This window comes from Lynx rufus, unplaced genomic scaffold (genome assembly GCF_022079265.1).
Source record: "Lynx rufus isolate CCGP_SWC_20201006 ecotype Redwood Valley unplaced genomic scaffold, mLynRuf1.p SCAF_10, whole genome shotgun sequence".
In the NCBI taxonomy this organism is placed as follows: domain Eukaryota; kingdom Metazoa; phylum Chordata; class Mammalia; order Carnivora; family Felidae; genus Lynx; species Lynx rufus.
Genome location: NW_025814824.1, coordinates 24,931,103 through 24,948,169, shown reverse-complemented (window position 1 = coordinate 24,948,169; position 17,067 = coordinate 24,931,103). Strand labels below are relative to the sequence as shown.

General features: G+C 39.3%; 1 protein-coding gene across 1 annotated transcript in view; it reads left to right on the top strand.

Annotated features, from left to right (window-relative positions):
* KIF27 (kinesin family member 27) overlaps window positions 1–17,067 on the top strand; it is a 91,151-nt gene that overhangs the window by 9,631 nt on the left and 64,453 nt on the right. The window contains exons 3-4 of the mRNA XM_047102838.1: window positions 3,066–4,024; window positions 10,991–11,134. Coding sequence (XP_046958794.1) covers window positions 3,066–4,024; window positions 10,991–11,134 — 1,103 coding nt within the window. The remainder of the gene's footprint in view (window positions 1–3,065; window positions 4,025–10,990; window positions 11,135–17,067) is intronic.

The window sequence follows — 17,067 nt, the reverse complement described above, 5'->3', positions numbered from 1 at the left end:
AAAAGGAATTTGTTTTTTCTTTAAAATTGAATACCTTTTTGATTCACAATATCCATTAAATCACCCAGGTGAAAAGTAGTTCAGACTGGTTGGTTAGATGAAGTTAGTAAGTTGTAATTCAAGATACTTATATTCTATAATTGTTCCCGCTCTGGGCTGAAGATCAGTGAGACTTGGAAATAGGCTAAATTAGTATTTGTACTTTTTTTTTCTCCCAGAGTTTCTCCCAGATTGGAGATGGCTTCTCCCTTTGGTGTTTGTCCAAGTCGATCTAGAATTCTCCTTTTGTCCTCTTTGATTTTGTCCTGTACTTTGTTGTATTTTTCAAGATCTGACTTTCTATGCTAGCAACTTGTTAATCTCATTAAATATCAATTTGTTTGGAAATGGGAGAAGGTTCGAATGGGTCAAAATGCAAGTATTTTAAAGAATAGCACCTCCTGCTTTTCTGATTTAAAGGGTTATATGTTCAACATAGAACATTTTGAAAACATAGAAAAGTTTAAGGAAGAAAGTTATTAAAGATCAGCTTTAATCCCAGAACCCAGAAAAAGTAACTTCTGTTTTTGGTGTGTTTCCTTCCAGATTTCTTTTCCCATGCATGTATAATTTTTTTTAATATACTTGCAACCCTACATATAGCATCGCATCTTATTTTTTCATGTGATATTTATATGGTGAGCATTTTCACACAACATTAAATATTTCTCAAAGTTATGAGTCTTCATGGTCATGTGGTAATTTGTCTTCTGAATGTATTATACTTTAATATTCCATTGTTGGACATTTAAGCAGTTTCCAGAGTTTCATTATTATTAACAACAATGACTTAGATGTGTTTCTAAGAAAGGATACTTAGGTAGAACCTTCTTGGAGAAAAAGGATCCTGCTTGAGGAGTGTCCCCTTGAGGGAATCTCCTCGCAGTAGGAATGTAAGGTCGTTCAAACTGCGTGCAGGGGACAGTGAAGTTTGTTGCCTTTTTAGCCCTGGCTTGGCAGCCCTGGAATTCCTCAATGTTTGAAAAAATTGGTTTTTGTTTTGTTTTTAATTTTTTTTACATTTATTTATTTTTTGAGAGAGAGAGACAGAGTACAAGCGGGGGAGGGGCAGAGAGGGGGGAGACACAGAATCCGAAGCAGGCTCCAGGCTCTGAGCTGTCCGCACAGAGCCCGACGCAGGGCTCGAACCCACGAACTGCAAGATCATGACCTGAGCTGAAGCCGGTCGCCTAACCGACTGAGCCACCCAGGCACCCCTGTTTTGTTTTTTAGAAAGAAAGCATACATGGTAGTCTGTGGTCTTATTAGATAATTCAGTATAGTTTATCTTTTCTGGACAGAATCCAGGCCAGTGTTTTGAGCTTCTGTATCATATAAAAGGTAATTCTTGAATGTTTTTATTTTTTGTTAAAGATACAAAAATAATACATATTTATTGTAAAATAGCCCATTTGCTGTCACCCCTGATAAACTTAATAGCTGTTATCAGTCCTGCAAAAGTTTTGGAAAGATGTGACAAATGCTCTTAAGACAAATTGCCATATGTTTTATACGGTATTCCACTCACAACCAAAATGTATTTCTTTGACATCCTTATTTAGTTCCTTCGTGTAAAGCACTGGTTGGCATCCAACCTGGATGCTGCACAATTAGCATCACCGTGGAGGCTTTTTAAAAAATACTGATTTCCAGGGGCGCCTGGGTGGCTCAGTTGGTTAAGTGACCAGCTTCAGCTCGGGTCATGATCTCGCAGTTTGTGAGTTTGAGCCCCACGTCAGGCTCTGTGCTGACAGCTCAGAGCCTGGAGCCTACTTCAGATTCTGTGTTTCCCCCTCTCTCTACCCCTCCCCTGCTCACGCTCTCTGTCTCTCTCTCTCTCTCAATAATAAATAAACATTTAAAAAGTTAAAAAAAAAACTGATTTCTGGGCCCTGCTTTTCAGAAATCCTGATGAATTTGCCCTGATCGGGCCTGGGCATCAGTACTTTCTCTTTTATAAAGCTTCCAGATGATTTGCAGCTAGGTTTGAGGACCATGGATAGTGATAAGCTGTAGCCTAACATTAAAAAACTTTATGAAAGTTATCCTTTGATTTACAGTTACATTGTCATACTTTATAATTGGTGATATGTTAGCATTCCCTGTTTGTAGTATAAGTACTTTAGAACTTTCAATGAACTAGGTTGTTAAGAAAGTGTCATGATGGAAATAATGAAAGCAAAATGATTATTTTTCAAGAAAACAGTGACATAACCGGATCTGAATAAAGAGGAACCATGGCTCTGTAATTCAAGCACAGAATCAGGAGCTTTATGACTCTGATTCAAAGCCCAAATCCACCTTCTTCTTTTTGAAATATGTTTGGATATAAACAAATAATGTGGGTGGTAAGCTTTGGTTTATTTTTGGCTCTTATTCTGCTGTTGTTGAAATAGAAACTTTTTTGCTTTTTGTGAATTGCCAACATGTTTGTTTACCTTATACTCTGATATTACGTAGGTTAAGCCTGTTTTTAAAATGAATAACCAATTTATTTATACTGAAATCTTCATGTATCGTTGGTTATGACCACACAGTACCAAAACCCTTAAACCTAAGGATGGTTTGAAGACTCAAAAGAAACTGATTTCTTTTAATTAATCTACTACTAGTTAATTCTTTTGAGTTAATATTTAATTAATCTATTTAAATAAGTCTGTTAGACTCTATAAATCAAAATACTGGATTAAAGGGTTTTTCTTTTCTCAGTCATCTTAAAGAATTGAGTGTGATATGTGACTCCAAAGAAACCAGATTGTTTAATACACACACAATAAAAGATATATATATAATATCTTTTAGAATTTAAACATCAAAATGAGTGCTGTCTATTAAAATAGTTCCTTTGGGAGATTATCCAAAATTACTTAATGATGTTGCTGTCACTATTGTTTGAAATGCTCTTGATTTTTTAAGACACTTTCTTAGCCTGGGAAGTTTAGCAAATAATAACTGTTGTGGTTAAGTTTAACTCTACTGGGTTTTGATTAAAATTTGGTTTAAAAACTTGCTGTTGCTATTTTAAGTGATTGTTGGGGCCAAGGAATGTCACGTGGAGAATGCAGATGAGGTGATGAGTCTCCTGGAGATGGGGAATGCAGCCAGGCATACAGGTACCACCCAAATGAACGAGCACTCCAGTAGATCACATGCAATTTTTACAATCAGCATTTGTCAAGTAGAGAAAAATACAGAGGCAGCTGAAGATGGATCGTGGTATTCCCATCGGCATATTGTCTCAAAGTTCCACTTTGTGGATTTGGCGGGCTCGGAAAGAGTAACTAAAACCGGGAATACTGGTGAACGGTTCAAAGAATCCATTCAGATCAACAGTGGGCTGTTGGCTTTAGGAAATGTAATCAGTGCTCTTGGGGACCCACGCAGGAAGAGCTCCCATATTCCATATAGGGACGCTAAAATCACCCGGCTTCTGAAAGATTCCTTGGGAGGCAGTGCCAAGACTGTCATGATCACTTGCGTCAGCCCATCCTCCTCAGATTTTGACGAGTCCTTAAATTCCCTCAAATATGCCAACAGAGCACGCAATATTAGAAACAAACCCACCTTAAACTTCAGCCCCGAGTCTGACCGTATGGACGAAATGGAATTTGAAATCAAGTTGCTTCGAGAAGCTCTGCAAAGCCAGCAGGATAGCATCAGCCAAACCAGCCAGATCCATCAAGAGGGGACTCCTGATAAAAACAGGATCCGGTCTCTTGAGGAACAAGTAGCTCAGCTACAAGGAGAGTGTCAGAGTTACCAAACCTGTGTAGAGGAAGCCTTTACCTTCCTGGTGGACTTAAAGGGTGCTGTCAGACTGAACCAAAAGCAGCAACACAAACTGCAGGAGTGGTTTAACATGACCCAGGATGTCAGGAAGGCGGTGTTCACCTCGTTCAGAGGGAGCCACGGCGTCGGCAACCTGGAAGAAGGACCACAGCATGTGACAGTTCTCCAGCTGAAGCGAGAGCTTAGGAAATGCCAGGTATGTAGACACCACTTCCGTTAGTGACTTGTTTAAGGACTCCGTTTATTTGGGCAAGGGTCATTTTGGGATTCCAGAAGTCTTTAAAAAGGATTATATGTAAATTCTCATTTGCCTTTTGCTCAGTCTCTTTTTCCCTTTTCCTACTGCTTTGTCCTCATTTTCCTTTCTCTTTTAATATTTTTTTTTTCCAACGTTTATTTATTTTTGGGACAGAGAGAGACAGAGCATGAACGGGGGAGGGGCAGAGAGAGAGGGAGACACAGAATCGGAAACAGGCTCCAGGCTCTGAGCCATCAGCCCAGAGCCTGACGCGGGGCTCGAACTCACGGACCGCGAGATCGTGACCTGGCTGAAGTCGGACGCTTAACCGACCGCGCCACCCAGGCACCCCTTAATATTTTTTTAATTTTTTTTAAGTTTATTCATTTCGAGAGACAGAGAGAGCAAGTGGGGGAGGGGTAGAGAGAGAGGGAGAGAGAGAATCCCAAGGAGGCTCCACAATGTCAGCACAGAGCCTGACACAGGATTCAAAGTCCGGAAACTCGAGACCATGACCTGAGCCGAAACCAAGAGTCAGATGCTTAACTGACTGAGCCACCCAGTTGCCCCTCTCTTTCAGTATTTTAACTTGTTACATTTATGAAGTAGAATCTTGGGGACCTGGTCATTAATTTAGAAGGTGAAGAGAAACATAATTTCAGAAAGAAAATTAAGTACTTTATTGAGTTTTTATCCCTCTTTGGGTCAGTGGTTCTTGATGAAAAAAAAAAAAACTTCACCCCTTGAGTGTGGAATGTTGAGTTTTTTAAAAAAGTTTATTTATTTATTTATTTTGAGAGAGTACAGCGGGGGAGGGACAGAGAGAGAGGGAGAGAGAGAATCGCAAGCAGGCTCTGTGTTGTCAGTGCAGAGCCTGATGTGGGTTCGAACCCATGAACTGCGAGATCGTAACCTGAGCTGAAATCAAGAGTCAAGAGGCTTAAGTGACTACTGAGGCACCCAGGCACCCCGGAATGTTGATTTTTTTTAAACAAACAAAATCATTGTATGTGACAATATTTAAGGGATGTAGGTATGTACATGTGTACATATTACATATATGTACATTGAGTTCCGAAATACATTTGTTACTTTCCATTCAAAAACCTGAAGATTTCGTGTCCCTAGGGAAATCACGGAAAACAAGATGTACCTATTCTGCTTACATGGAGTTTGCATTCTGTTGGGCAAATAGGTATTCTGCCAGTTTTTGAAAATAGGAAAACAGCTTTCTTTCTTTTTTTTTTTTAATGTTTGTTTATTTTTGAGAGAGACAGAGACAGAATGCAAGTGGGTTAGGGGCAGAGAGAGAGGGAGACACAGAATCCAAAGCAGGCTCCAGGCTCTGAGCTGTCAGCATAGAGCCCGACGCAGGGCTTGAACTCACAAACCGCGAGATCGTGACCTGAGCCAAAGTCAGATGCTTAACCGACTGAGCCACCCAGGTGCCCTGAAAACAGCTTTCTAGTTAGAAATCTTTCCTCTGTACCTCTTTATATGTATTAGAAAGAAACCTCTATTGCAGCAGTTCTTGGACTTTTTATTCACAAGGTTTTTTTTTTGTTGTTGTTGTTTTTTAATATTATTTATTTTTGAGAGAGAGAGAGCACAAACGGGAGGGGCAGAGAGAGAGGCAGAGGATCTGGAGTGGGCCTGATAGCACTACACTGATAGCAGAGAGCACAATAGGGAGCTCAAACCCACAAACCGTGAGATGAGTTGAAGTCAGACACTTAACTGACTGAGCCACCCAGGTGCCCATACAAGGTTTTTTTTTTTTTTTTTTTTTTTATGTTTTTAAAATTGAGGTCCCCTAAAGAGCTTTTGTTTATGTGGGTTGTATCTATTGATATTTACCATATTAGAATTAAAACACAAAAATTTAAGCTATTAATTCACTCAAAATAATAACCCAGTGACAAGTAAAAACATTTTTTCATGAAAAATAACTATTTTCCAAATAAAAAAACTTAATAAAAGTGGAATTGTTGTACATTTTTGCAAATCTCTTTTAATGTCTGGCTTAATAGAGGATGTGTGGATTTTCCTATCTGCTTCGGCATACAGTTTGTTGCAATATGTTGTTTTAGTTGAAGTACATGAAGAACATCCAGCCTCATTTAGATTTGTAATTGGAAAGAGGAACATTTTAATTTATTTTCAGATAATTATGGATATTTTTCTTTGTTATTGCACCAAAACTCAACAAGTAGCGGCATCCTAAAGTTTACTTGCAATGTGGGAGTTGAAACTACTTTTGTTACATTAAGATCTGTACATTAAAATTTTTATTTTTATCTTGCTTTTTTTTTTTTTTTTTAAGAGAGAGAGAAAGAGCACGTGCTTGTGCGCGCAAGCAGGAGATGGGCGGCAGGAGAGGGAGAGAGACTCTCCAGCAGGCTCCACGCCCAGCACAGAGCCTGTCACAGGGCTCCATCTCACAACTGTGAGATCGTGATCTGAGTGGAAATCAAGAGTCAGTTGTTTGACCGACTGAGCCACCCAGGCTCCCCTTTATCTTGTACTTTGAATGGATCTTTCATCCACGTGATTTTCAATCATCACCCATCGATCATTTGGAAAGTATTTGTTTACTAAGTTACGTGCATCTTCCAATCAAGGGGCAGAAAGAGAGGGAGAGAGAGAATCAAGACTTGGACGCTCAACTGACTGAGCCACCCAGGCACCCTATCTCACAACGTCTGATACTTAAATATAAGCATTTAAAGTCATAACTTTAAAATAATGGAGTTTTTAATTTTTGTTTTGAAGTAATCTGCCCCCAATATGAGGCTTGAACTCATGACCTTGAGAGCAAAAGTTGCATGCTGTATTGACTGAGCCATCCAGGTTCCCCAAAAATCATGGATTTTTTTTTTTTTTTAAAGCAGTAACTCTGCTCTACCTTCTTCATAATAGAGCAGGCCTGACCCTTCCTGTTTGGCATAAGAAAGTGGCAGAACAGGAAATACGGTTGATGGGAAGCTTGAACTTTGGAGCACTATAGGAGTTGACAATAAGGAGTACTTCATCCTTCTAAGGTGGCTGAAATGGAAGCCCATAAAACCCCCTGATTGAGGATGGCGGGGTAGTAAGTTTTTCTCTCCATCTGTTGGAAATTCTGAATTAACTTCCTCTAGATTATGTACTCTAGATTAAGATTTCCCAAGGATATTTACAGTCTTTTTTTTGTTGTTGTTGTTAACGTTTATTCACTTTTTGAGAGACAGAGACAGAGTGTGAGCAGGGCAGGGGGCAGAGAGAGAGGGAGACACAGAATCGGAAGCAGGTTCCAGGCTCTGAGCTGTCAGCACAGAGCCCGACGTGGGGCTTGAACTCACAAACTGTGAGATCATGACCTGAGCTGAAGTCAGATGCTTAACCTACTGAGCCACCCAGGAGCCCCAGGATATTAACAGTCTTGATGAAAAAGGGCACCATGATCAGATGGCTTTAGGGAATGCTAGATTACAAAAATCCCAAGACTTCTCAGAACTTTCAAAGTGCTAGTGTAATTAATCTCAGTGTGAAAGACACAATATTCAGTATTTCCCAATTAAAAAAATAGATTTTTTTTTTTTTTTTTTTTGGTCTGAAGTCTTGCAGGAGTAGTAATCTTGGATACCACTAAATAGCAAATAGAGAAATGATTGCTGTCATTCCTCACCCCATATGTCTCCTTAAAAAGTTGTTTTCTAGGGGTGCCTGGGTGGCTCCGTTGGTTAAGCATCTGGCTTTGGCTCAGGTCATGATCTGGCAGTTTGTGAGTTCGAGCCCCACGTCAGGCTCTGTGCAGACAGCTCAGAGCCTGGAGCCTGCTTCAGATTCTGTGTCTCCTATCTCTCTGCCCCTCTCCTGCTTGCTCTCTCTCTCTCTCTCTCAAAAATAAATAAACAAAAAAAATTAAAAAGTTTTCTAGACTTTCTGTTTGAGACAGAATAACATAGTGGTTAAGAACATTGGTACCAAACTCCTAAGATTTGAATTCCAACTCCTTTGCTTACTTGCTCTGTGACTTTGGGAAAATACTTAACCTCTCTGTGCTAATTAAACAATAATAACAAGCACGTTGTAGGGTTCCTGTGAAGATTATTAAAACACTAGTTCCCATAAAACGATGAGAAGGCTGCCTGGCCTGGAGTAAGGCTCAATAAAGGCAGCTCATTATTATCTCTCATTTATTTTTCACCTACCTAGCTCATTATTATCTCTCACCTATTTTTCACCTGCTGAGGTTATGTATCAGTGGCAGCTAAGTGATTGGACTTAGTAGCTGTACGTGGGGCCACATGCCAGGGGTTACTGTGAAGTCAGCTTGATAAACTACTTAGCAAGACAGCAGGTCTGTGCAGGGAGAGACATTCTCTTTGCTCAGCCCTGCTTCCTTGAACCTGTTACACAAGCAGGTAAGTACTTAAAAATAAAATTCCTAGCCAACAGGAGATCGTGGGCCATATCGCAGGTAGAATTACCACCAGATTTTTGCTAAGGAAGTGTCACTTTGAACTTCACCATCTTCTCCTTGTTAGATGCTGTCAGGTAGTGTTTCTGTTTTTTTGTTTTTAGTTTTTTTTTAATGTTTACTTTTGGGAGAGAGAGAGAGAGAGAGAGTGCGTGCAAGTGGGGGAGGGGCAGAGAGAGAGGGAGACAGGATCTGAAGCAGGCTTTGTGCCAGCAGCAGACAGCCTGATGTGGGACTTGAACTCATGAACCATGAGATCATGACCTGAGCCGAAGTTGGACACTTAACCCACTGAGCCAGCCAGGTGCTCCTGTGTCAGGTAGTGTTGTAATCCTTGGTTTTTGCCATTGGTCAGTTATTGGAATACTCCATATCCTAATAAACACCTCTTGAAGGACTTTGTTGCCTTTTTATTCCAAATTTTGAATACGAGAGCAGTATGTGAACATGAATTTACTCAACAGTTAAACACTTGAAATAAATAATAAATAATATAGCTGTAGTCTGTAAAGCATATGTAAAAATAGTTGAATATGCAGTACTACGTGATAAATTACATTTTAAGCTCAAATGTACAGTTTACCATGGGAGAGGATATTAACCAACGAGAATTATAGTTTAATCTCATTTTATGAAAGAAGTCACATAGGTCATATGTAAACATATGAAAATAAGGACCATCAGGGTCATGTGTCCTCTCCTCATTTGGTCACTTGAGGATCCCAAGCAGAGAAAAGAAGGGACTTGCCCTAAGTGGTGCTACGAGGCTGTGGCAAATCAAGGCTGGCCTTGGTCTATGGGTTCTCTGTACAGGAACCCATCTACCCCTCTATGCCATTGCCTGAGTAGTCACGTACATACTCTGTTTTTGTGAATTAAATCTTGCTTGTAAAGGGAACACTATTTTTGTAAATCAGCTCTTGTTCTTGTGTTTTCCTATAGCTTAGGAGAAAGAGCATGGGGTTTGATCCAGAAAGACCCTGGGATTGAAGGTCAGGAGTTTGGTTTATCTACTGGGTCATCTTGGGAAAAGGTTTTAATCTCTTGGTTTCTTCATGAAAAAAGAATCATGTCTATTCAGTGAGATTTTTTTAAATGTATTTTTAATGTTTGTTTGTTTACTTATTTATTTATTTATTTATAAATGTTTATTTATTTTTGAGACAGAGAGAGACAGAGCATGAATGGGGGAGGAGCAGAGAGAGAGAGAGGGAGACACAGAATCCGAAGCAGGCTCCAGGCTCTGGGCTGTCAGCACAGAGCCCGACGTGGGGCTTGAACTCATGAACTGTGAGATCATGACCTGACCCAAAGTCGGACACTGAACCGACTGAGTCACCTAGGCGCCCCACAGTGAGATATTTTTAAAATGTCAGGTCACTATCTAGCATAAAATACACTTTAAAAAAATTATTTATTTATTTTGAGGCGGGGGGGGAGAGAGAGGGAGAGAAACCCGGGCAAAACTGCACTCTCAGTTTAGAGGCCAACGCGGGGCTCAATCCCATGAACTGTGAGACCGTGACCTGAACTGAAATCAAGTCAGACGCTTAACCAACTGAGCCACCCAGGAGCCCCTAGCATAAAATTCACTCAACAAATATTAAATTTCTTTCAGTTTATTTAATTTAAAAATTGTTTTAAAAGTATTACTTGCATATCTCAAGTTTATTTGAAAACAGGCATAATTCATTGGAAATTAAGAAAACTATTTGTTTAACCATATTTTTAGATGTCTTCAAAATATCTCTTCATAGTGAAAGTGCATAAAATTACCAAATATTTGGGGCGACTGAGTGACTCAGTCAGTTAAGTGTCTGACTTTGGCTCAGGTCATGATGTCATGGCTTGTGGGTTCGAGCCCCACATCAGGCACCGTGCTGACAGCTCAGAGCCTGGAGCCTGCTTTGGATCTTGTGTGTGTCTCTCTCTGCCCCTTCCCTGCTTGTGCTCTCTCTCTCTCAAAAATAAACATTAAAAAAAATTTTTTTTTGAATTACCAAATATTCTTTATTTAAAAGATCCAAATGTGTTCTTAACTCTATAGGTCAGTTTGGAAAATGTGACCTCTTTGATTTTTAAAAACCCACATTTAAAAGTCTCATGGCAAAAAAAAAAAAAAAAAATCTCATGGCAATTCTAGCAAACTTGTAAAAATAACTCCTCCTGAGCGTAGTCTAGAAATCAAGTGACTGTTTTTGTTTTAAAATTCAGGAAATAAAAACCAGGAAAGTCTTTGTATCTTTATGGTAATTAATTCTTAGGTTATAGCAATGACAGGTCCTCAAACTGTTTCTGCCTTTCTTCTACAGAAAGCCAAAAAAATTGAAAATGAATAGGATGAGAAAAATTTCGAGAGACATTGTCAAACCATCATGAAATCCCAGTTTTTGTGGTATTTTCTGGGCTGTCTGGAGTACTTTCTGTGGTGAATCTCTTGTGCTTTCTTTCCCTCCTCCCAGTGTGCACTGGCTGCTGATGAAGTTGTATTTAATCAGAAGGAATTGCAGGTGAAGGAACTGAAGAATCAAGTGCAAATGATGGTCCAGGAAAACAAAGGACACGTGGTATCTTTGAAAGAAGCACAAAACGTCAATAGATTGCAGGTAGAGTTTCTTGACCTATCTAGTGCTGTAGATTTAGTTGAATAGTACTTGGCTAAAAGAATAGCATTTTAAGTTTATTTATTTGAGAGAGAGAGAGAGACAGTGAAAGAGAGCAGGGGAGGGCCAGAGAGAGAGGGAGAGAGAGAATCCCAGGCAGGCTCCACACTTTTAGTGCAGAGCCTGATGTGGGGCTTGATGTCACGAACCATGGGCCAAAATCAAGAGTCAGATGCTTAATTGACTGAGCCACCAGCCGCCCCAGAATAGCATTTTATTGTATTGTATTGTATTGTATTGTATTGTATTGTATTGTATTGTATTTTGTTTTATTATTTTATTTTATTAATTTTATTTTTTAAAGGAGATATTTCATCCCAGTTATTTAAAAAAAAAATTTTTTTTTTAACGTTTATTTATTTTTGAGACAGAGAGAGACGGAGCATGAACGGGGGAGGGTCAGAGAGAGAGGGAGACACAGAATCCGAAACAGGCTCCAGGCTCTGAGTGGTCAGCACAGAGCCTGACGTGGGGCTCGAACTCACGGACCACGAGATCTTGACCTGAGCTGAAGTTGGATGCTCAACCGACTGAGCCACCCAGGCGCCCCTCATCCCAGTTATTTAAAAAATTTTTTTTTTTAATGTTTATTTATCTTTGAGAGACAGAGAGAGAGAGAGAGAGAGAGAGATCATGAGTGGGGGTGGGGCAGAGGGCGAGGGAGACACAGAATCCAAAGCAGGTTCCAGGCTCTGAGCTGTCAGCACAGAGCCCTATGTGGGGCTTGACCCCACGGACTGCAAGATCATGACCTGAGCCGATGTCAGATGCTTAACTGACTGTGCCACCCAGGCCCCCCAAGGAGAAAACATTTTTATTGTTAGCCTGACTTTCACAAATATGAAGGTGATACACAACCTAATTTGCATATCATATTACAGTTACCTTTTCTCCATGTTTTTCCATTTTGCTGTTTGCCAAGGTAACAGGCAACATGATGTTGTTAAGAGTTGGAAAGTAAACACATACTTTAAAATTTATTAGATAATCCTTTTATACTCTTATCAGTGATTTGCTCTTTAACCTTGGTTAAACTTTCTACTTTTCTATCTTAGCTTCCCTAATGTCCCTAAATATTATACTTCTCGGCTGTGAACACCCCCACCCCCATCCATGGTGGGGCACTTCCCACAGCCCCAAACAGTTAATTTCATTTAAAGCCTTTAGGTTCCTATCAGGGAGGAATAACCTGATCCAGCACAAGTTAGATTTTGATTTTGACATTTCATTTTTGTTTCCTTTTTAAACTCTTCTCATTCTATAATAGTTTAAAAACATAAAACATAAACAAAACACAATGTACCATGCAGTGTTGTATCACAAAGAGAGCAGCAGCTGGGTAACCAGCTGGTAAATAGTAAACTGTCAAAAAATAGTCAGCTCTCTGCCCCTTAGAAGTCCTTAGTTGGTCCTGATCAGAGAGAGCCGCTTTCCTCACTTGATAGTATTGCTTTCCTTGGTTTGCTTTGTGGTTTTACTCTATATCCTTGAACACTACAGTTTACTTGTTGGAATTTTAAGAAATTTAATCATTCAGTACATATATTCTTCAGTATCTAGTTGCCTTTATTGAAAGTTTTTTTTTTTTGTTCTGATTCACCTATCATGTGTGTAACTGTAGCCTGTTTAGGTTTATAGACATACAGGATTTCATTGTATGAATATATGGCAATTTATGTTTCTCTTCTACTCTTAATGAATGTTTTTTGGTGATGGACATTGTATTTATTTTCTTTTCTTTGTTTTTTTCTTAAGATTTTATTTTTTAAGTAATCTCTGCACCCAAAGTGGGGCTTGAACTCATTGATCAAGAGCCGTGTGCTCTACTGACTGAACCAGCTAGGTACTCTCTTTTTTTTTTCTTAATTCTGGTATAATTAACAATGTTGTATTAGTTTGAGGTGTCTAATATAGTGATTCAGCAATTCTTTACATTACTCAGTCCTTACTGGGATGGACATTTTCTCATAGGTGTTTGTTGGTGCACACGCACATATATTTGTTTTGGATTTGTTCCTGGGAGTTGGAGTGGTAGGTCATAGGGAAGGCGAATTTTCGACTTTAACAAATAATATCACACTCTTTTCCCAGTTTACACTCACACCGGTACTGTATGAGTATGCCTCTTGTTCCACATGCTTATCAATGTTTGTTGTTAATTTTTTTATTTCTCTGAAAGTTTCGGGTTTTTTTTTTAATTTTATTTTTTAAATTTATATCCAAATTAGTTAGCATACAGTGCAATAATGAGTTCAGGAATAGACTCCTTAGTGCCCCTTCCACATAGCCCATCCCCTCTCCCACACCCCCTCTAGTAACCCTCTGTTTGTTCTCCATATTTATGAGTCTCTTCTGTTTTGTTCCCCTCCCTGTTTTTATGTTATTTTTGTTTCCCTTCCCTTATGTTCATATTTTGTCTCTTAAAGTCCTCATATGAATGAAGTCATATATTTGTCTTTCTCTGACTGACTACTTTCACTTACCATAACACCCTCCAGTTCCATCCATGTAGTTGCAAATGGCAAGATTTCATTCTTTTTGATTGCCAAGTAATACTCCATTGTATATACATATACCACACCTTCTTTATCCATTCATCCATCGATGGACATTTGGGCTCTTTCCATACTTTGGTTATTTTGATAGTGCTGCTATGAACGTTGGGGTGCATGTGTCCCTTCGAAACAGCCCACCTGTATCCCTGTGGATAAATGCCTAGTAGTGCAATTGCTGGGGTGTAGGGTAGTTCTATTTTTAGTTTTTTGAGGAACCTCCATACTGTTTTCCAGAGTGGCTGCACCAGCTTGCATTCCCACCAACAATGCAAAAGAGATCCTCTTTCTCCGCATCCTTGCCAACATCTGTCTTTGCCTGAGTTGTTAATGTTAGCCATTCTGATAGGTGTGAGGTGGTATCTCATTGTAGTTTTGATTTGTATTTCCTTGATGATGAGTGATGTTGAGTATTTTTTCATGTGTCTGTTGGCCATCTGGATGTCTTCCTTGGAGAAGTGTCTATTCATGTCTTTTGCCCATTTCTTCACTGGATTATTTGTTTTTTGGGTGTTGAGTTTGATAAGTTCTTTATAGATTTTGGATAGTAACGCTTTATCTGACATGTCGTTTGCAAATGTCTTCTCCCATTCTGTCAGTTAAACTTTCATTTTTTTGCTGATAAAACTTTCATTTTTTTTTTAAGATTCAACAATTCTATACATTACTCAGTGCTCATTATGGTAAGTGTACTCTTAATTCCCTTCACCTATTTCACCCATCTCCCCACCCACCACCCCTCTGGTAACCATCAGTTTGTCCTTTATAGCAAAGAGTGTTTCTTGGTTTGTCTTTCTCTTTTTATTTTATTTTATTTTATTTTATTTTATTTTATTTTATTTTATTTTATTTTATTTTTTTATATGAAGTTTATTGACAACTTGGTTTCCATACAACACCCAGTGCTCATCCCAAAAGGTGCCCTCCTCAATACCCATCACCCACCCGCCCCTCCCTCCCACCCCCCATCAACCCTCAGTTTGTTCTCAGTTTTTAACAGTCTCTTATGCTTTGGCTCTCTCCCACTCTAACGTCCTTTTTTTTTTTTTTTTTTTTCCTTCCCCTCCCCCATGGGTTCCTGTTAAGTTTCTCAGGATCCACATAAGAGTGAAACCATATGGTATCTGTCTTTCTCTGTATGGCTTATTTCACTTAGCATCACACTCTCCAGTTCCATCCACGTTGCTACAAAAGGCCATATTTCATTTTTTCTCATTGCCACGTAGTATTCCATTGTGTATATAAACCACAATTTCTTTATCCATTCATCAGTTGATGGACATTTAGGCTCTTTCCATAATTTGGCTATTGTTGAGAGTGCTGCTATGAACATTGGGGTACAAGTGCCCCTATGCATCAGTACTCCTGTATCCCTTGGGTAGATTCCTAGCAGTGCTATTGCTGGGTCATAGGGTAGGTCTATTTTTAATTTTCTGAGGAACCTCCACACTGCTTTCCAGAGCGGCTGCACCAATTTACATTCCCACCAACAGTGCAAGAGGGTTCCCGTTTCTCCACATCCTCTCCAGCATCTATAGTCTCCTGATTTGTTCATTTTGGCCACTCTGACTGGCGTGAGGTGATACCTGAGTGTGGTTTTGATTTGTATTTCCCTGATAAGGAGCGACGCTGAACATCTTTTCATGTGCCTGTTGGCCATCTGGATGTCTTCTTTAGAGAAGTGTCTATTCATGTTTTCTGCCCATTTCTTCACTGGGTTATTTGTTTTTCGGGTGTGGAGTTTGGTGAGCTCTTTATAGATTTTAGATACTAGACCTTTGTCCGATATGTCATTTGCAAATATCTTTTCCCATTCCGTTGGTTGCCTTTTAGTTTTGTTGGTTGTTTCCTTTGCTGTGCAGAAGCTTTTTATCTTCATAAGGTCCCAGTAATTCACTTTTGCTTTTAATTCCCTTGCCTTTGGGGATGTGTCGAGTAAGAGATTGCTACGGCTGAGGTCAGAGAGGTCTTTTCCTGCTTTCTCCTCTAAGGTTCTGATGGTTTCCTGTCTCACATTTAGGTCCTTTATCCATTTTGAGTTTATTTTTGTAAATGGTGTGAGAAAGTGGTCTAGTTTCAACCTTCTGCATGTTGCTGTCCAGTTCTCCCAGCACCATTTGTTAAAGAGGCTGTCTTTTTTCCATTGGATGTTCTTTCCTGCTTTGTCAAAGATGAGTTGGCCATATGTTTGTGGGTCTAGTTCTGGGGTTTCTATTCTATTCCATTGGTCTGTGTGTCTGTTTTTGTGCCAATACCATGCTGTCTTGATGATGACAGCTTTGTAGTAGAGGCTGAAGTCTGGGATTGTGATGCCTCCTGCTTTGGTCTTCTTCTTCAAAATTCCTTTGGCTATTCGGGGCCTTTTGTGGTTCCATATGAATTTTAGGATTGCTTGTTCTAGTTTCGAGAAGAATGCTGGTGCAATTTTGATTGGGATTGCATTGAATGTGTAGATAGCTTTGGGTAGTATTGACATTTTGACAATATTTATTTTTCCAATCCATGAGCAGGGAATGTCTTTCCATTTCTTTAAATCTTCTTCAATTACCTTCATAAGCTTTCTATAGTTTTCAGCATACAGATCCTTTACATCTTTGGTTAGATTTATTCCTAGGTATTTTATGCTTCTTGGAGCAATTGTGAATGGGATCAGTTTCTTTATTTGTCTTTCTGTTGCTTCATTGTTAGTGTATAAGAATGCAACTGATTTCTGTACATTGATTTTGTATCCTGCAACTTTGCTGAATTCATGTATCAGTTCTAGCAGACTTTTGGTGGAGTCTATCGGATTTTCCATGTATAATATCATGTCATCTGCAAAAAGCGAAAGCTTGACTTCATCTTTGCCAATTTTGATGCCTTTGATTTCCTTTTGTTGTCTGATTGCTGATGCTAGAACTTCCAGCACTATGTTAAACAACAACGGTGAGAGTGGGCATCCCTGTCGTGTTCCTGATCTCAGGGAAAAAGCTCTCAGTTTTTCCCCATTGAGGATGATGTTAGCTGTGGGCTTTTCATAAATGGCTTTTATGATCTTTAAGTATGTTCCTTCTATCCCGACTTTCTCAAGGGTTTTTATTAAGAAAGGGTGCTGGATTTTGTCAAAGGCCTTTTCTGCATCGATTGACAGGATCATATGGTTCTTCTCTTTTTTTTTGTTAATGTGATGTATCACGTTGATTGATTTGCGAATGTTGAACCAGCCCTGCATCCCAGGAATGAATCCCACTTGATCATGGTGAATAATTCTTTTTATATGCTGTTGAATTCGATTTGCTAGTATCTTATTGAGAATTTTGGCATCCATATTCATCAGGGATATTG